Source organism: Pelobates fuscus, chromosome 12 (genome assembly GCF_036172605.1).
Source record: "Pelobates fuscus isolate aPelFus1 chromosome 12, aPelFus1.pri, whole genome shotgun sequence".
Taxonomy (NCBI): Eukaryota; Metazoa; Chordata; class Amphibia; order Anura; family Pelobatidae; genus Pelobates; species Pelobates fuscus.
The window spans coordinates 61,981,419-62,002,141 of record NC_086328.1 but is presented as its reverse complement, the minus strand read 5'-3'; the positions used below and the strand labels follow the sequence as shown (position 1 = coordinate 62,002,141).

The 20,723-nt window shown below is 45.4% G+C and overlaps 1 protein-coding gene across 3 annotated transcripts in view; it reads right to left on the bottom strand.

Annotated features, from left to right (window-relative positions):
• The window catches only part of PC (pyruvate carboxylase), a 629,184-nt gene that overhangs the window by 412,186 nt on the left and 196,275 nt on the right, over window positions 1-20,723 (bottom strand). For all 3 annotated transcript variants that reach the window (XM_063437445.1, XM_063437446.1, XM_063437447.1), the window contains one exon: window positions 19,478-19,623. In XM_063437445.1, the coding sequence (XP_063293515.1) occupies window positions 19,478-19,623 (146 nt within the window). The remainder of the gene's footprint in view (window positions 1-19,477; window positions 19,624-20,723) is intronic.

The window sequence follows — 20,723 nt, the reverse complement described above, 5'->3', positions numbered from 1 at the left end:
TTTGGACACCCAGAGAATGCAGGGCACTCCCAAGAACAACATGCCCAGCCATCACTAACTATTCAATTGTGGGACAAAATGGCCATAAAATACGGTTTGACATCCATCACCTCTCCCCTCACCCCTATACTAAGAAACAGGGCCTTCACCCCGGGTATGCGACCTTGGGACTTCAAAGGCCTTGAAAGAGCGGGCCTCCAAAGGGTCCATCACCTATACGTAGGAGACACAATAATCCCCTTTGCAGACCTACAAACCAGAACTACCTTAACACCAGCCGACTTTTTTAGGTATATTCAACTGCGTAACTACGCCAACCTAGAGACCGTGAAAACAGCCGCTAAAACCAAACAGACCTTCTTTGAAAGGATCTGTCACGCAGAACGATACCAACAGGACATGATCTCTCAGTTATACTCCCACCTCTGCTCCTCAACCCAGGAATGGGGAACACTCCACTATACTGACAGGTGGGCATCTGACTTAGGGGAGACCTTGGAAGGCACCGACTGGCAGGGTATATGGGAGGCTAACACTAAAACCTCAATATGTGTTACAATGCAGGAACAGTCCTATAAAACAATGCTCAGGTGGTACACCACCCCGGTGCAACTACACCACATGAATAAGACACCCAATGATCTCTGCTGGCGCAATTGCGGTGAAAAAGGGACATATGTCCACATGTGGTGGACTTGCCCCAAAATTAAACTCTACTGGACGGCAATCCAAGCATTGATTTCACAAGTCATGGACAGACATATTGAATTAAACCCTTGGACTTTTCTCCTAGCCAGACCCATAGATGACTGGCCCATGTCGGACCAACGCCTGCTCAACAAAATTACCCTAGCAGCCAGAAGGGCCCTGGCCCAAATATGGTTACAGCCAGACCCTCCCCCGATATCCACGGTTATCACCAAAATCGAGGACTGTCATCTCATGGACGACCTTACGGCCAGAGTACGTGGCTCCACAAAAGCCTTTGCCAAGACATGGGAACTATGGGAAAACTACCTAAATAGATAAATCCTATAACCAGGCCAGACATGCTGCTATGATCGAACTGACGACCAGGATGAACCCCCTCCCCCCCCCCATCCCATCCGACCTTCATGGGTCAGGGAATACCGGTACCCCGGCCCACGTTTTTACAAAGTTAGGTTCTGTTTTCACTTTTCACTTGTTTTGTTTTATGTTACTAAAACAATGATACTTGGTACAGGACACATGTAAACAAATGAGAGCCACCCTTCCACGGGCTCATGTATCTTTCAATGTTTCAGCAAACTGTGTAACCATAACCCAACGAAACATGGGGCTCTTGCATGAGCCAAACCATAAAAGTCTTGCTTTGTGTCATTGCAAAATAAAGAATTACAAAAAAAAAAAAAAAAATGGCCCTAACTCTCATAACACACCTCCTCACAGCGGCAAACTTGCTTATCTCCGCTAAGTGGAAAGTGGAGGGAACAAAACAAATGGAGGAAATCACCTTTGCTCTCTCCAAAAAGTACCAGACTTTCCAACTGATATGGGGTCCCAGGAAGGAGTTCTTAGACAGGAAAGAAAAGTCAAGCTTCTATATAGTTTAAAAACTTTCATCGCCCAAAGAAAGGGTTTTAGTAGCCACACTAAAGAAACATTATAATTCATTTACTAACACGTATGTATGGTATGACTAATTTAATCCATGTGAGCATTGAGTAGGACTTACGAACCACAGTTCTGTTAAATAGACTAAGGTCTTCTTGCAATTGGATTCTTGCTTGGTGACTACTTTGTAATATCCTATTTGAATTCTGTCACTTGCTCTTATACGACTATGTAAGTTCACATTTGTACTTTTTCTCTTTATACCCTTGTACACAGTATTATATATGTTTATGCTGTATTAAAATCAAATAAAAATAAAATCAGTGGTATATGCTATGGAATTTTGGGTGCCTGTTCTAAAGATATTATGGCACAAGAAAAAGTGCAGAGTGAGTCCATAAAATTCATAAAAGGAATGGAATATTTTAGTTATGAAGACATTTTAACAAATATAAATCTCTTTAGTTTGGAAAAATAGTGTCTCAAATGGGATATCAAAGGTTTGGCGCCAATACAAAGCATTGTCTGGAAATCTATTCATAAACAGGGATATAAAACACAGTTTATGCATATGAGTGCTTATTAGCTACTGTGCTCTCTATAAATTGTTTATTTACTTATTTTCAGGTTTCCACTATTGTTTGGGTGATTGCTAATTGCTATTTTTAAATCAATAAAAATTTTCTTTTTTTGTTTTCTTTGTTGTTCTAGTTTTATATCTATACTCTAGACCAGGGGTAGGCAACCTTTTAGCAGCACTGTGCCGATATAGGATTGAGATGACCCTTAGCGTGCCGGTCCTATTTTTTTTAAATTGAGGTGTGTATGCTGCCGTGTTCTGCTCGTGTTATTTATACTGTTACGGTACACCCCGGTATAAGAGGGGTTAATACCGCTGAGGACGTTCCCTTTCCGAATGAAGAAGCAGATAACAGCAGGTCCAATTAGCCGAACAGGAACCATACGAAATCTTTTACGAGCCAAACAGCCGAACGAGTAAATCATACAAATCCAATACCCCCAAGTACAAGACCAAGCTCTGTATTAAGGGTTAAGCAGAGATCTGGTTTATTGAGGGCTACATGCCCGGTATTTATGCAGGTCTCCCACCTGGTGGACGCTCCCCTAGGGGACCAGATGGAAAACTGGGACAATGTGGATACAGTAGCCAATCACAGTGGCACAAGCATAAAAACTCCCCTTTGATGTAGATAAACCCTCCTCTCTATCCTAGAGATAATTGGGAAGTAATCCAACTATCTCCATGGATAGAGGCTAAACTCCATTTTGTACCTGAACATATAAATACAATAAAATCAAATACTTTACATTACACGAACAGAATCCCCACATTCAACGTATCCCCAAATAGCTGGGATCTAAGCGCACATTATTACCGAATGCTGCTCAGATCCTATGCATACAGTTCAATCGCCATGGAGCCAAAGTCTTTAACATTGTCTTTCGGTATACGAACGGGCTCCATGGGATGGCTATCTGGGGTGTGTCTATTCATGCCGGAAAGTACCGCACAGACCGACGTTCGTGTGCTGGATGGCAGACAAGGGAGGTCGGCGGCTTCAGCAGTGTTCGTGCAAAATAGTGTCCGTTTTCAGTTCCATAGTTTGGGCGCTGAACACCGCTGGCCGTTCGGGACTTTAAAATGACTACCGCCATGTTCACCAATTAAGCTGCGGTTAACATAGACGAAGGCAACGGAATAGAGCATAGTTCCAAGACAGAGGGGTCTGTCACATACTGTAATTGCTTTGTATCATTGTGCGGATTGTATATATGTTTGTTTGTGGGCTGTTAGTATTATTTGTATGAGGGGAGGGTTATTGTGCATTTCTGTGTAAATCTAGCAGTGTGGGTGGCTTCCCTGGGTTCCAGTGGGGACCAAGCTGGCCAGGTACAGGTCAAGGACAGGAACTGCAACAGAAGCTCTACTACATTGTGGATTCTCATTCACAAGTGTTGGGAGGAAGTGATCTGCAATGCATAAATTGAGGATTGTCCTTCACCACCTTTTCGTATTAGCAGATATCTGAAGTTTCACTGGCGCTCCTGATAGGCCAGAACCTGTTTGGCTGTAGCAGCCTTGAGTGCCGTGCAAAGACACCTTGAGTGCCGTGCATGGCACTAGTGCCGTAGGTTGCCTACCCCTGCTCTAGACTCATATCTATTTCAGAGCCATTAAGTACTTTAATAAGATTACTCTCCCTAATACCTTTCCATTGGTACACAATGTTCAATTTTTCTCTTTTCTTCTACTAGGGGTTATCCCCTTCCTGTAGTGTACCACACAAGGCTGTATACAGTTTTTTTGTAATCAGCTGGGAGGAACCTGTAGGGCATGGTTAACTAATAGAGATGTCCCGAATAGTTCGCTGGTGAATAGTTCCTGGCGAACATAGCTTATTTGTGTTCGCCACGACGGGCGAACATATGCGATGTTCGGTCCGCCCCTATTCGTCATCATTGAGTAAACTTTGACCCTGTACCTCACAGTCAGCAGACACATTCCAGCCAATCAGCAGCAGACCCTCCCTCCCAGACCCTCCCACCTCCTGGACAGCATCCATTTTAGATTCATTCGGAAGCTGCATGCTTAGTGAGAGGAGGGACAGTGTAGCTGCTGATGATTTAATAGGGAAATGGATAGCTAGGCTAGTGTATTCAGTGTCCACTACAGTCCTGAAGGATTCATCTGATCTCTGCTGTAAGGACACCCCAAAAAGCCCTTTTTAGGGCTAGAACATCAGTCTGCTTTTTTTTTTTTCTGTGTAATTTAATTGCAGTTGCCTGCCTGCCAGCTTGTGTGTCAGGCTCACAGCGTATACTGTGCCCACTTGCCCAGTGCCACCACTCATATCTGGTGTCACAATAGCTTGCATTTAAAAAAAAAACTTTTTCCACTGTAATATAATTGCAGTCAGTTTCCTTCACACGTGTGCGTTTCAGGGCCTGCAGAGGGCACAGTGTCACACCAGTGCAACTCATATCTGGTGTAACAGTAATGTACATAAAAAAAAAAAAAAAAAACTAGAAATTTGACTGTGAAATAATAGCAGTCAGTTTCCTTCACACGTGTGCCTTTCAGGGCCTGCCAGGGCACAGTGTCACACCAGTGCAACTCATATCTGGTGTAACAGTAGTGTACATTTAAAAAAACTGTAATAGATTGAATAGCAGTTAGTTGTCTGTAAGCGTGTGTGTGTCAGGCCTACAGCGTCTACTCTGCCAACTTCTGCCAGTGCACAGTGCCACTCATATCTGTTGTCACAGTAGCTTGCATGCATAGTACCACTAATAAAAAAAAAAAAATGACAGGAAGAGGCAGGCCACCCCGCAGGGGCCGTCGTGGTCGTGGTGCTGTGATTCCCTTTGGTCCTAGAATAATGCCCATTGTTCAGAGGCCACGTACCCTGAACTCGAAAAGTTCTGAGGACATCGTTGACTGGCTAACACAGGACACCCAATCTTCTACAGCTTCCGCTCGGAACCTTGACGCACCATCCTCCTCCAGCTTAGCTTCGGGCACCTCTCAAGTTACCACTCGCCCGCCTGCCGCCACCACCAACACTAGCACCACAGCCGCTTCACTTGATCTGTCAGAGGAGTTATTTACACATCAGTTGGAAGAAATGAGTGATGCGCAACCATTATTGCCAGAGGATGTAGATAACAGGGATATGTCTCAGTCAGGCAGCATTACACACATGGACGTACGGTGTGATGATGATGATGATGTTGTACCCGCTGCTGCTTCCTTTGCTGAGTTGTCAGATACAAGTGAAGCGGTTGATGATGACGATGCGTCCGTGGATGTCACGTGGGTGCCCACTAGAAGAGAAGAAGAACAGGGGGAAAGTTCAGATGGGGAGACAGAGAGGAGGAGGAGACGAGTTGGAAGCAGGGGGAGGTCGTCGCAAGGAGCTAGTGGCACAGTCAGACAGCATGCATCGGCACCCGGGGTCAGCCAGACAGGACACCAATCAACGCATGCTGTTGCCACCACCAGAATGCCGTCATTGCAGAGCTCAACAGTGTGGCATTTTTTTTGTGTGTCTGCCTCTGACAACAGCGATGCCATTTGCAACCTGTGCCAAAAGAAACTGAGTCGTGGGAAGTCCAACACCCACCTAGGTACAACTGCTTTGCGAAGGCACATGATCGCACATCACAAACGCCTATGGGATCAACACATGAGTACAAGCAGCAAACAAACTCAAAGCCGCCATCCTCCTGCTGGTCCAGCATCTTTAGCCACGTCAACCACTGCTGTCCTCCTTGCCCCCTCTCAACCATCCGCCACTCCGTCTCTCGCCTTGAGCAGTTCCTGCTCATCTGCCCACAGTCAGGTGTCTGTCAAGGACATGTTTGAGCGTAAGAAGCCAATGTCACAAAGTCACCCCCTTGCTCGGCATCTGACAGCTGGCTTGTCTGAACTCTTAGCCCGCCAGCTTTTACCATACAAGCTGGTGGAGTCTGAGGCGTTCAAAAAATTTGTAGCTATTGGGACACCGCAGTGGAAGGTACCCGGCCAAAATGTCTTTGCACAAAAGGCAATCCCCAACCTGTACTCGATTGTGCAAAAGGAAGTAATGGCATGTCTGGCACACAGTGTTGGGGCAAGGGTCCATCTGACCACTGATACCTGGTCTGCAAAGCATGGTCAGGGCAGGTATATCACCTACACTGCGCATTGGGTAAACCTGCTGACGGCTGCCAAGCATGGAATGCGTGGCTTTGCAGAGGAGTTGGTGACACCGCCACGCCTTGCAGGCAGGCCTGCTGCCACCTTCTCTACTCCTCCTACTCCATCCTCTTCCATAACCTCCTCGGCTGAGTCCTCTTCTGCGTCTTGCTCCACATCAACGGCACCCCCCCAGCTCCCCAGGTACTATCCCACATCCCAGATACGGCAGTGTCACGCCGTCTTGGGGTTGACTTGCCTGAAAGCAGAGAGTCACACCGGACCAGCACTTCTGTCCGCCCTGAACGCACAGGTGGATCAGTGGCTGACTCCGCACCAACTGGAGATCGGCAAAGTGGTTTGTGACAAAGGAAGAAATTTGTTGGCGGCATTGAATTTGGGCAAGTTGACACATGTGCCGTGCATGGCACATGTGTGTAATCTGATCGTACAACGCTTTGTGCATAAGTACCCAGGCTTACAGGACGTCCTGAAGCAGGCCAGGAAGGTGTGTGGCCATTTCAGGCATTCCTACCAGCGGCGAAACAACATGCCAGTGAGGCGCTTGATTTGCGACAGCCCGACACGTTGGAATTCAACACTCCTAATGTTCGACCGCCTGCTCCAACAAGAAAAAGCCGTTAACGACTATTTGTATGACCGGGGTGCTAGGACAGCCTCTGCGGAGCTGGGGATTTTTTTTGCCACGTTACTGGACATGCATGCGCAATGCCTGTAGGCTCATGGGTCCTTTTGAGGAGGTGACAAACCTAGTCAGTCGCACCGAAGGCACCATCAGCGACATCATACCATTTGTTTTCTTCCTGGAGCGTGCCCTGCGAAGAGTGCTAGATCAGGCCATAGATGAGCATGAAGAGGAAGAGGAAGATTTGTGGTCACCATCACCACCAGAAACAGCCTTATCAGCATCGCTTGCTGGACCTGTGGCAACACTGTAAGAGGATTGTGAGGAAGAGGAGTCAGAGGAGGAATGTGGCTTTGAGGAGGAGGAGGAAGACCAACCACAACAGGCATGCTCGTTGTCACCTATCTGGTACCCGTGGTGTTGTACGTGGCTGGGGGGAAGAACATACCTTCAGTGAGATCACTGAGGACGAGGAACGGGACATGAGTAGCTCGGCATCCAACCTTGTGCAAATGGGGTCTTTCATGCTGTCGTGCCTGTTGAGGGACCCTCGTATAAAAAGGCTGAAGGAGAATGACCTGTACTGGGTGTCCACGCTACTAGACCCCAGGTATAAGCAGAACGTGCCTGAAATGTTACCGAATTACCGCAAGTCGGAAAGGATGCAGCAGTTCCAAAATAAATTAAAAGGTATGCTTTACACAGCGTATAAGGGTGATGTCACAGCACAACGGGAATCTAACAGGGGAAGAGGTGAAAGTAATCCTCCTCCCACGACCACGCCGGCAAGGACAGGACGCTTTACAGACGTGTTGTTGATGGAGGACATGCAGAGCTTTTTAAGTCCTACGCATCGCCACAGCCCTTTGGGGTCCACCCTCAGAGAACGACTCGACCGACAGGTAGCAAACTACCTCGCCTTAACTGCAGATATCGTCACTGAGGAGCGATGAACCCCTTGACTACTGGGTGTGCAGGCTTGACCTGTGGCCTGAGCTTTCCCAATTTGCTATAGAACTTCTGGCCTGCCCCGCTTCAAGTGTCCTGTCAGAAAGGACCTTCAGTGCAGCAGGAGGTATTGTCACTGAGAAGAGAAGTCGCCTAGGTCAAAAAAGTCTAGATTACCTCACCTTTATTAAGATGAATGAGGGATGGATCCCAAAGGGACTGACAGTGGGCGATACATTCGACTAAAAAAGGCCTGATGAGGGGGACGTAACAGGGATTAAACTGATAGGAATAGTACTACTTAACACACCACTCCTATCTGGTGGCACATTAGATTGCACGCGCAGTGCCCCAAATTTTAAGTAGGAGGACCGACCAAGCATCTTCTTCCATCTCCCGGTTCCTAAAATTGATGCCATATACATGTCCCCTGATAGGGGACTTAACAGGGATTAAACTGATAGGAATAGTACTACTTAACACACCTTATAATAATGCAGAGAGAGGCAACGCAGAGAGAGGAGTCTGAAGAAGAGGAGTCAGAGGAGGAAGGTAGCTTTGAGGAGGCGGAAGACCAAACACAGCAGGCGTCCCAGGGGGCTTGTTGTCACATTTCGGGGACCCTTGGTGTTGTACGTGGCTGGGTGGAGGAAGAGACCTTCAATGAAATCAGTGAGGACAAGGAACGGGACATGGCTAGCTTGGTATCCAACCTTGTGCAAATGGGGAGTTTGCGGTTGTGCAAATGGACTGTTTGCGGTTGTTTGTGGTGCGTTAAACGGGGAGTTTGGCCTGTCATCATGAAGCGGGCGTAACCCTTACACTACCTGATCGATACAACATCATACCTGATGTTTTAAAGCACGTTATTCCAAGGAATGCCCTTTATGGATTAAAACCAGACTCTGCATCAACTATATAATTTTCCATGGGAGTTTTGCCATGGATCCCCCTCCAGCATGCCACAGTCCAGGTGTTAGTCCCCTTGAAACAACTTTTCCATCACTATTGTGGCCATAAAGAGTCCCTGTGGGTTTTAAAATTCGCCTGCCTATTGAAGTCTATGGCGGTTCGCCCGTTCGCGAACATTTGCAGAAATTTGCGTTCGTCATTCGCGACATCTCTACTAACTAATAAATACAAAAGAAGGGAAATTAGAGAAATTTTAAAAATGCTTCAGAGAAACTCATCAGGGCATGATTTGCTGGCTTATTTTTTTTATTTATTTTTATTAGTGGGACGGTCGTACAGATTTTTTGGTTTAAACAACATTATGTTAAAACCAACATAGGAAGGGATACATAGCATTTGATTGCCTGAGCTTTATCAGAAGTGAATTCATGAAAGTTGAAGCATTAAAAGGTTAGCAACCCATGTGATTTAGGAAAAGGAAGTACAGGCTCAGCAGATTAACCTAGCAGTGACTGAATATATAATAGTTTCAGAAGAGAAGCTCAATTAAAGTTCTCCTATTTTGGGACTATCATTGAGCTAAACCTTTGTAAAAAACTTTTGTGCATGACTTTCAGCCAGGGCTTTTCATTTGTAGGATACCTGGAACTGAACATTTAAAAAAAAACATGTTGCATTCTGGGACTGAATCACAAACATGGTGGGATATACAACAACCTGGCAAGCACATCTGTATATTATGACAGCATGCAGAGAAGTATGCTCAATAATGAACTACTAAAATCTGTTTGTAACAATTTGTCTAGGTTTGTCAAGTTACAAATGTAGAGTTCTTTTAAATACAGTACCACTGTGTAATTTTATTTCTGACAGATGCACTTTTTAAAAGGTCAGCTGTGTCCTGCTGTCATTACCACAGCCTTTGATTTAACTCTTCTACATCTTGTCTAATACAAGGAAATGTGATAACTCTTCAATCCCAGTGTCCTTTAGGGCACACAGTCTTTCTTCCAAGCCGTTATGTTCCTCTTTTCTGTGTTAGTGACTCTTTTGTAGAGGTCAATACATTTTTTTTTTTATGTACAAATGTATATACTTTATGGGGAAAAACAATACAGTAATGTATTTAAGAATTCTAGTAAATGTGCTGCATTATACAGATATACGATCTTTAAACAAATATTAGAAAGGTGCATTTCTCAGTATATACCATTGAGTGATAAATATAAAAGCAACAAATTGAAACCAATGTGGATTAGTGGGAAAATGAAAATAAATTAAAAATAAGAAAAGATAAGCAAAAAAAAAAAAGTGATTAGATTCGCTAAACTTCAAAATGAGAAAGTGATAGACAAAGAGAGCAAAACCACCCCAAAATATGTTTACAAAATAGTTTTACAAATAGGTTTACATAATGTTTTACATGAAAGTACATAAAATCTAAAATGTCTGCCTTTGCCAGGTCTTCATTAGCTATTTCTCCTCAGTATACATTAAGAACCTATGGTTAGAGATATGAAAATGATTGCTGCAAAAAGCTTGCTGCAAAAAGCTTGCAGAAAAAGTGTGATTGGGTGACGTAAGACAAGGTGCTGCAGCAACTAAAAAAAGTAAATATTAAAGGGACACTATAGTCACCAGAACAACTACAGCTTAATGAATTTGTTCTGGTGAGTAGACTCATTACCTTCAGGCTTTTTGCTGTAAACACTGTCTTTTCAGAGAAAATGCAGTGTTTACATTACAGCCTAGTGATAACTTCACTGGCCACGCCTCAGATGGCTGTGCCTGGGTCATGGCTGCCTAAAATGCATCCAAACACTCAGGGTCTCCACCCTCTGAATGCAGACACTGAAGTTTCCTCATAGGAGATTCATTGGTTTAATTCATCTCTATGAGGAGATGCTGATTGGCCAGGGCTGTGTTTGAATCATGCTGGCTCTGCCCCTGGCCTGCCTCTTTGTCAGTCTCAGCCAATCCTACGGGGAAGCATTGTGATTGGATCAGGCTACAACTTCTGCTGATGTCAGAAGGCAGTGGGTAGGTCTAAAGGAAACAGAGCCAGAGCTAGCAGCTCCATACTTGAATACAAGTAAGATTTTACATTTTGTTAAGGGGGCATGGGGGGGACCAGGGTGGCTAGATGGTGGTTTTAACCCTATAGGGTCAGGAATACATGTTTGTGTTCCTGACTCTATAGTGCTCCTTTGAAGCTCTGGAGCCTGACCGTACTCACCCACAGTACTTAAGGAGCCAAGTGTGGAAATTAGTGAACCTCTGTTTTTAATCTTTCAATATTCTTTTCTTTCAGTAATTGTACGGAGGATTGGAGGAAGGCTAATGTGATTCCTGTATTCAGAAATGGTTAAAAATCTTTGCCTGGAAATTATAGTAGTATAGAATGCCAAAACAAGATTTTGAGAAACAAGACTAGCCAAACCAGAAATGCATTACTGTTGCATCACTGAGAAAACTGAAGTGGTACCCAGAAGCTAGAATATTTGATCAAGTGAGGGAATGTGCTGCCTAGTCTGAAGGAAACCCATGGGTGTCCAGTATAGAAATACACAGGAGTTTTCTGGTGGAGGGCAGCATTGACAATTTTTATAGGTCATCCATTAATATCTACGCTAGGGAGCACCTTCTACCTACTTCCCAGTTGATTTCCGGAAATAGACCGAGCCCTAAATTTAGCGCATCTGTATCCTAAATGTTTGGTGTGGGGTCCGGTCATCACCAGTCCTGGTATTTCAGAGTGAGAACCCATTGTCAGCTTGCTAAAGAAAAAGCAGTAAGTGGCATAGAAAGTCAACACAAATACACCTCACACCCTGCAGTCACCTTCACATAGTACCAAAGTTGATATAGATATGATACAGGCAAGCAATATCAAGAGAGAGAAAAAAAAAAAAAGTGTCCAGTACTTAGGGGAGGCATATTAAGAAAGAGAAAATGAGGGGTAATGGAGAGGCAAAAAAAAAAAAGTTGGTCAGGAGGCAACTATGACTACTCCTTGCAGCAAGTCCCACCCGGAAAACTCAAGACTTATCCATGCAGCTATTCAGTTCACTCATGCCTAGTAGAATACCCATGTTCTCCAGCCTCACTACAAATGCCACTACCTCTTCTACTTGTTTAATCTCTTCAAATCTAGGCCAATCCTGATATGTTGGCATGCCTCTCCTATGCCAGAATGTTGGGATTATGGTACAGGCCACCGTACGCAAGTGCCTTGACAGTGTTTGGAAGGACCAACCTGTTAAGAAGCATATACCTGCTGTGTGAACATTCACCCAGTCATCTGCCACCTTCGAGGAAACTTTGTGATCGTGAACCTTCTTCCAACAAGGCACTACGAGAGGACACTGCCAGAACATATGAAGGAGGGAATCCACTCCAGCACCTCCAGAAATAACCTATTTTCTGTGGTGTGTCATACCAGTGAGTTTCCTGACATTTTGCACATTTGGAGCTAAGATGCATATACATAGCTTACTATAATAGGAACAGAGCACAAGGGCACATCTTTTGCAATGTTATATCTCTCCACTCCTGGTTAATATGGAATGTTGCAGTTGCAACCTCTATAACCCTGTTACATTCTGTTTCACATTGCAACAATATGGTGAGATTACCAAACTATCAAAATCTTTTTTGTTAAACCACTATTTTTTCACTTATTTTTTTTTTTTTTTTGTAAAGTCACTTTTATTGTGGTCAGTTGACAAAATATAGGAGTAAACATAACTGTCAAACATTTTAGCAGTGGGACACGCAGGTCTCCAATTAAGTTACTTCAGCGATAGGAGTGTTGGATACGCAGATCCACGGCAGGTAGGCTTACAAGTGAATGTAACGTGAGGATGGCTGCTCTGCTCAATATGTTCCTGGTGTATATAGGGACCAGTTAATCGTTATACAAATACGAAAGTGGTTAAGAACAACATAATCGTCAGTGAATTACGGGACGCAAGGGTCCCTAGGAGAGCAGGTTAACATGGCTACAGTAGGTGGATCGTAGCATTTATAAAGAGTAATTCAGTAGTAAATTCAACAGCTAAACATTAGTTAAACATGTATGGTTGTCGGTATCAGCATATACAGTATGGTCAGCTTGAGGTCTAGTGTCCAGTTGTGGTAGTCAGTGTGTGTGGTGTCGTGTCTGAGGAGCAGCTAGTCCTGCGGGGCATCGTCCCCCTCTACTAGGTTCACCCTGACGTCCATATATCAGATTTGTCAGTCATCTCGGCCCCAATGGGTTGGGGAGGGAGAGAGGGAGGGGGGGGGAGGAGGGGGGGGGGAGGCCCAACCGCCCGCGTCTGATCTAGTGGTACTGGTGTTAGGGCCGTCATGCTAAAGCCAGGGTAGGGTTAGGTCTGTCTCGGGTGTCTTGTCCTCCTCATAGTCTCTAGTGCACATCTGTGACAAATAGCTATGTGGGTATATGGGAAGCCATTGGGTATGGGCTTTGCCTGGTGGGGCTAGATGTATGCTTTGCGAGCTAGAGGGATCCTGCGTCGTAGTCTCTCTTGAAAGGTCTCGGGATTAGAGATGTGGTCGTGGGAGCATGAATGCGCCTGGTTAGATTTCTCGGTGGTCGCGTTAGGGCCTCTTGCCTGTCTTCTAGGGTGCGATAGTCTTGTGTCTGCGGGTGCTGTTACTGCTAACCCCGGGTGTCCCCCCCATACGCTGAGTGGCTACTCTTTGATGCAGGGGTCGTGTAAGTATCCGCCAATTTGATGGCTAGGGATATTGTCCCCCAACCTCCGCCCCGGGGCCCCAACGTGACCCCGTTGTCTAATGTTGGGGTCTTGCTTAGCTACTCATGTGAAATGGGTGTGTGCCCCCCTAGGTCCCCAGTGCGCCTCCATCGGTAGGTTGCGGGGTTTTAGGATGCGACCCGGGGAGCTGTGTCCGGCGGCTCCGGGCGTCCCAACACACCCACACCAGCAGCTCGACCCCCGGCTGGGTGATAATTAAGGCCTAGGAGCAGTAGAGGTACCATGACGCCCATTGTTCTACGTGTTTCTCCTGTCTCCCCATCAGGCAGGCTATCGTAGACTCGGCTCTGTGGATGTCCTCGACCTTAAGTCTCCACTGTCCTATGGTCGGACGGGTTCGTGTTTTCCAGAATAGCGGTATCAGAGCCTTAGCTGCGTTCAGCAGGTGCCTAAGAATCGATCTCTTGTAAGTCGATAGTGAGCCTTCTGTGTGGTGTAATAGGGTTGGGCTCGCCGTTAAGGTTGCGGGTTCCCTCAGTACCTCACGTATCTCCGCTTCTAGTTCGTTCCAAACAGGTCGGATCTCGGCACAGTCCCACCAGATGTGTTTGATGGTTCCCACTCCAGTTTCGCATCGCCAGCAGGTGTCCGGTATGTTTGGGTTAATTCGGTGAAGAAGGAATGGCGTACGGTACCAGTGGGATAGTAACTTATAGTTCATTTCCTGGTAGTTGGTGTTTGAGGAACTCTTATGCTGTCGCAGTAGGATTTGTTCCCATTGGCCTTCCGTGAACGTAGTGTCTAGGAGTTCTTCCCATTGCCTCTTAAACAGGTCGTTTGTGTCTTTGTCTCCCGTCACCAGTTTTTGGTAAATAATCGAGACTGAGCTGTTCGATTCAGGCGTCAGAAAGCAGAGTCGTTCAAACCAGGTTAGGTTCCTGTGCAGTTTGTTTCTGTTCGGGAGGTTGTGGTAAAAGTGCTTGAGTTGCGCATAATGGAATTGGTGTAGGGGGGTAATTATCCGTTTGTCCGATAAGTCCCGTATGGTTCTCAATCCAAAGTCAGTCAGCGCCTGATGCAGCGGGATGTAGCCTTCATGGGCCTCCAATGGCCACGCTGATGGTGGGAGGTTATCTCCTATGTTCGAGTTGTGGGTGATGGGGATCAGTGGGCTGGGAGAGGGGGAGATGCAGGATGTCTTCCTCAGTCTGGTCCATGGTTTGAGCATATGAGTGATGGGGGATTCATCCCCTACTAGGTTCGTGGCATCGTTTCCATCATGCCAGATGTATTGGAGGTGGTTTCGGGTAAGGTCTTTACATAGTGTGGTCCACCGTTTCTGAGGAGTGGCTACGTGGAGTTCCCTAATGCGCTGCAGCACCGTAGCCTGGTGGTATTTGTTGAAATCGGGTAGGGCGAGTCCCCCCACGACTTGGGAAGGGTCAGCCTACCGTGGGCTATCCTGGCTCTATCTCCTTTCCATACGTATTTAAGGACTGCTGTCCGGAGCGTTTTAAAGAAGGTTTGGGGTATAAGGCATGGGAGCGTGTGGAAGACAGAGTATCCTGGGGAGGATATTCATCTTTACCACAGCGATTCGCCCTTGCAAGGAGATGTGATTGTAGTTCCATCTCCCGAGGTCCTTCAGTACTGCGGACAGAAGGGGCGTGTAGTTACGTGCGTAGAGATCCTTCGCTGCAGGGGTAACCTGGAGCCCCAGGTATTGCATACTGTCTGCGCACCAGTGGAACGGGAATTGTCGTCTCAGCTGCCCACACTCCTCCTCCGGCACCGTCACGTTGAGGATCTCGCACTTGGGCATATTGAGTTTGAGCCCTGATAGATCACCATATGTCTGGAATTCCGCCAGGAGGCGAGGGATTGATTCAAGGGGTTCAGCCAGGAAAAACAGCATGTCGTCCACGTACGCAGCGACCTTGTGTTCCTGCGTCCCACTTCTAAGGCCAAGTATCCTGGGGTTTTTCCGTATTTTATCCAAGAGCGGTTCCAGGGTGAGTGCAAAGAGAAGCGGCGAGAGTGGGCAGCCTTGTCTGGTCCCGTTCATTATATTGAAGCTCTCTGTGAGTGCCCCGTTCACTCGAACTTTAGCATTCGGTTGGTGGTATAGCGTCCCGATCCAGTGTCGCATTCGGTCACCTATGCCCGTCTTCCGTAGTGTTTCCATCATGAATCGCCAATCCACTCTATCGAATGCTTTTTCTGCATCCGTAGATAGCAGAAGTAGCTTCTTCCGATGGAGCTTCGCCGCATGTTGGACTACAAAGAGCCGGAGGGTGCTATCTCTGGCCTCCCTGCCCGGAATGAATCCCGTTTGGTCCGGGTGGACCAGTCGCGGTATGTACGGACGTAGTCGAGAGGACAGGACTTTTGAGAAGAGCTTGACGTCAGTATTGATAAGCGAGATCGGGCGATAGTTACCAACCTGTTCCGGGTTTTTACCCGGTTTCGGAATCACCGTTATCGTTGCCGCTAGGGACTCTTTGTGAAAGGATGCACCTTCCCGGAGGCTATTCAGTGCGTTGACCAGCCTTGGTACCAATTCCTCCCCGAACTTCTTGTAGTACTCTACCGTAAAGCCATCCGGGCCTGGCGCTTTACCATTTTTGGCTACCTTGAGGGCGAGTTTGACCTCGTCTTCTGTCACCGGTGCGTCAAGTGTTTCTGCTTCCTCAGGGGTGAGTGTATCTGGGTTGAAGTCCCTTAGGTAGTCTATTGTGTTTCTCTGTTTGCGTGCAGCGATGGGGCCCTCAGGTGAGTCGTCCAAATTGTAGAGGTTGGTATAGAAGACCTCGAATTCCTTCGCGATAGCCTCGGGGAATTGTGTCAGTGCTCCTTGTCTGGTGCGCAGAGTGTGTACTTGGGCCCTGTTTTGCGGGCCTCTTAACATTTGGGCCAGCAGTTCCCCTCCTTTATTTGCATGCCTGTAAAAGAATACTTTGGAGCGTTGTAATTGTGTCGTATATTTACGTTCTAGGATGTCAGTTAGTTGTCTCCTTTTTGTGACAAGATCCTTAAATGTTTGATCTTGTTGAGACCTTTTATGGCTCTGTTCTAGGGTCGCTATCTGTTCGGTGAGGTCGCGTAGCTGTTGTCCTTCGTCTCTCTTTTTTGTGCCGCTATTCGAATTAGGTGGCCTCTGAGAACACTCTTGTGCGCTTCCCATATCGTCATGCCTGACAGTTCCTCCGTCGCGTTCTCCTCAAAGTATTGACGTATGTGCACCGCAATTTGCAGTCTCGTCGGTTCGTCTAAGAGCAAGGCATCATTTAGTCTCCATGTTCTTTTTGTCGGGCGGTACAAGGGTGACTCCATCTCCACTTTCACTGCACTGTGATCCGACCAGGGTGTAGTTTGGATGTCAGCTGTCCTGAGGTAGGTTAGTCCTTCCTGTTGTACACAGATGTAGTCGATCCTGGAGTATCGACGGTGTAGCGTGGAGTAGTATGTGAAGTCCCGCTCCAGTGGGTGCAGTGCACGCCACGCATCTATGAGCCGGAGGTCTCTGAGGGCCTTCAGGATGGTCCTGATTGTCGAGCTTGGCACACTGCTCCGTCCCGTGGATGTGTCAGTCAGGGGGTCCAGCGGGACATTGAAGTCCCCCCCCCAGAATCAGGACTCCCTCCACGAATTTGGTTAGCTTCAGCAGCGTTCTGCGGATGAAGCAAGCCTGTCCCGAATTCGGGGCGTAGATGTTCGCGAACGTATACTTTTTCCCTGCTATTTCCCCTTTCACGAATAGGAATCTGCCGTCAGCATCAGCTATCTGGTCGGAGACTGTGAATTGGAGATTGGCTGCGATCAGTATAGCAGTACCTGCCTTCCTCATTGAGGGGTGGTTGCTGTAGAAGTTGTTCGGGTAATGTTTGTTCTTGAGTAGGGGATTCGCTGCTACCCTTAGGTGGGTTTCTTGTAAGAGTGCGACTGAGATGTGTTGGCCCCTGAGGTCTCTCAAGAGATGGGATCTCTTTTCCGGTGCATTGAGTCCCCTGCAGTTCTGCGTGAGAACGGTTAAGGGCGCTATTTTTTCACTTAGATTACTCGTTTTCATTTGATGATTATTTTTTCTGATTACATTTATTTATTTTTGTATATACAATAAAAATATACAAATAAAAAAAACCTTATAACCCTTCCCAGATTGATGGACAGCAACAATTGTTGCATTGTGTTTACACATACCTGAATACTTCAGACCAGCAAATTGCTAAAACTATGGCTTTTATAGAGGTGGTCACACTTGCTCAATTGATCAAGGGCATATGATAACAGGAAAAGGCAGATATCTTAAATAACCATTTCTCTTCCATATATACTAAGGAAGAACCCATAGCAATAGATGTGCAAATAATGATTGCTGCTAAAAACTTGCAGAATAATTGTAATTGGTTAACTCAAGACAAGGTGCTGCAGCAACTAAAGAAAGTTAATATAAACAAAGCTCCAGGGCCTGATGGTATTCATCCATGAGTACTTAAGGAACTAAGTGTAGAAATAAGTGAACCTCTGTTTTTAAACTTTCAAGATTATTTTCTTGCAGGAAGTGTTCCAGAGGATTGGAGGAAGGCAGATGTGGTTCAAAATCCTTGCCTGGAAATTATAGACCTGTGAGCTTAACTTCTGTGGCTGGGAAAATATTTGAAAGGTTATTAAGGGATAATATTCAAGAATTCCTTGAGAAGAACAAGGTCATCAGCAAAAATCAGCATGGTTTTATGAAGCACAGGTCATGTGAAACGAACTTGATTGCGTTCTACGAAGTAAGTAGGTAGAAGTATAGATCAGGGTATTGCAGTGCATGTGATCTATTTGGATTTTGACAAGACATTTGATACAGTTCCACACAATAGATTAGTGTTCAAACATAAGGAAATCGGTCTAGATGAAAATGCTTGTTCTTGGGTAGAACATTGGCTTAAAAATAGAGTACAAAGAGTTGTTATTAATGGTACATTTTTAAGCTGGACAGAGGTGGCAAGTGGTGTCCCTCAGGGTTCTGTTCTTGGACCCCTTCTATTTAACATGTTTATAAATGATCTTGAAAAAAGCATTGAAAGTCATGTTTCAGTGTTTGCAGAGGACACAAAACGCTGTAAAGTGATACAATGTGAGCAAGATATTACTTTACTGCAGAGGGATTTAGATAGACTGGGGGACTGGGCACTCAAATGACAGATGCAATTTAATGTTGAAAAATGCAAAGTTATGTGCTTTGTCGTAAAGAATGCACAAGCAACGTATACCCTTAAAGGAAGCGAATTAGGGTTAAAAACACACAAAAAGGACTTTGGAATTGTTATAGACAACAAACTGTGCAACAATGTGCAATGTCAATCAGCAGTGGCTAAGGCCAGTAAGGTATTGTCATGCATGAAAAAGGGCATTCATTCTTGGGCTGAGCTAGGAACAGATGATTATGTCCTGATATGTAAAAACAGAATTCAAAGAGGATGTACTTCATTGTTCCTGCGACATTGTATTATTTTTACTGCTCCTCCCCCTTACTAGTCACTGCTCAAATGATTTGTGAATAAAATCAATATTTATTATATGTCCCCTAGCTGTCAGTCATCTTTTTCAAATCAATTAATTTTTTTGGAGTCCTGGGACAGAAAAGAGAATCACAAATTCAAAATTACGCATGTTCTCCCACTTTTGTTTGGTTTGTGATTTAACTACATTTTGGCTCAGAGTTTGGTAATTTGATAAGTCGCACAATCTGCCCAAATTCAGACTTATTGCACTTCTTAACACAATTAATCTCCAAGTCTAATTGATACCAAATAGACTTCTTGTAAGTTATCACAACAAGGGTATACTAAAATAGAGAGGAAAATTTTGATTAAACACACAACGAATAAATAAATTACAATCTGCACAATATGCATAGGAGGAGGAGAAAAAAACAAAACAAAACAAAAAAAACTTTCACTATACCTCATAACTCCTCACAACTCTCATGCCTCGACCACCACCTCCATATGCTGCCTTAAATATGATAGGGAACCCGTATGTGTTTGAGAATTCCTTGGCTTCTGTTAAGCAGCTGATTGGAGAGTCTGTACCAGGAACAACTGGTACCCCTGTATGCAAAATATGAAATGTAGATTATTAGAGTCTCAACTAGGCAAAATGTTCAAACTATGCCGCCACAAGTACCTGATTAGTCTAGAATGCACATTTTATTAAAGGAACACTATAGGGTCAGGAACACAAACATGTATTCCTGACCCTGTAGTGCAAAACCCACCATTTAGGTGGCTTGCCTCCCGTGACCCCCTTAAAAGTTTATAAAACTCACCTTAATTTCCAGCACTGCTCGGGTCTGCCGGCACTGACCCCACTCCTTTGGTGACATCATCAGAATCGCAGATTTTTTGCCAATCCAATGCTTTCCCATGGGGAAAACATTGGATTGGCTGAAATCGGCAAGGGGGCAGTGCCAAACACTGGCCAATCTGCACCTCCTCATAGAAATGCATTAAATCAATTCATCTCTATGAGGAAAATTCAGCGTCCCCGTGCAGAGCGTGGAGACGCTGAATGGCACTACTGTGCAGCACTGAGCTAGGACGCACCTCCAGTGGCCATCTGAGGAGTGGCCACTTGCAGGTGTCCCTAGTGGCAATATAAACACTGCCTTTTCTCTGAAAAGGCAGCATTTGCATAAAAATGCCTGAAGGCAATGATTATACTTACCAGAACAAGTACATTAAGCTGTAGTTGTTCTAGTGACTATAGTGTCCCTTTAAAACATATGTCTACAACCTGGCAGTGAAATTGATACTCAGCAAGGCTTTTCACAAAGACTAAATAGATAGTTGCAGTAAGGTAGGAACCACTCAAGGAACCACTCAAAGGTTCACCAAATGCATTGACAGGAATCATCAATAAATCTGCAAGTCTGGGAGCATGTGGATGAAGAAAAATGTTCAAGCACCTTACTCTATCACAAACAAGTGTTTCACAGCATTGCTTAAGAGCGGTTTGACATGGGTGGATCATTTTTAATTAATCCATTCTAAAGGAGTGGGTTAGATGTGAAGAAGTTGGGCATATTGAGAAGATAAGTTACAAAACAGAGAGCACCATTATATGAAATATGTGCATTTCAGATAATCTAGTAGGGTAGGATATAGGAATGAATGAAGATGGACATGTTGAATGAATAGGTGCAGGGAGA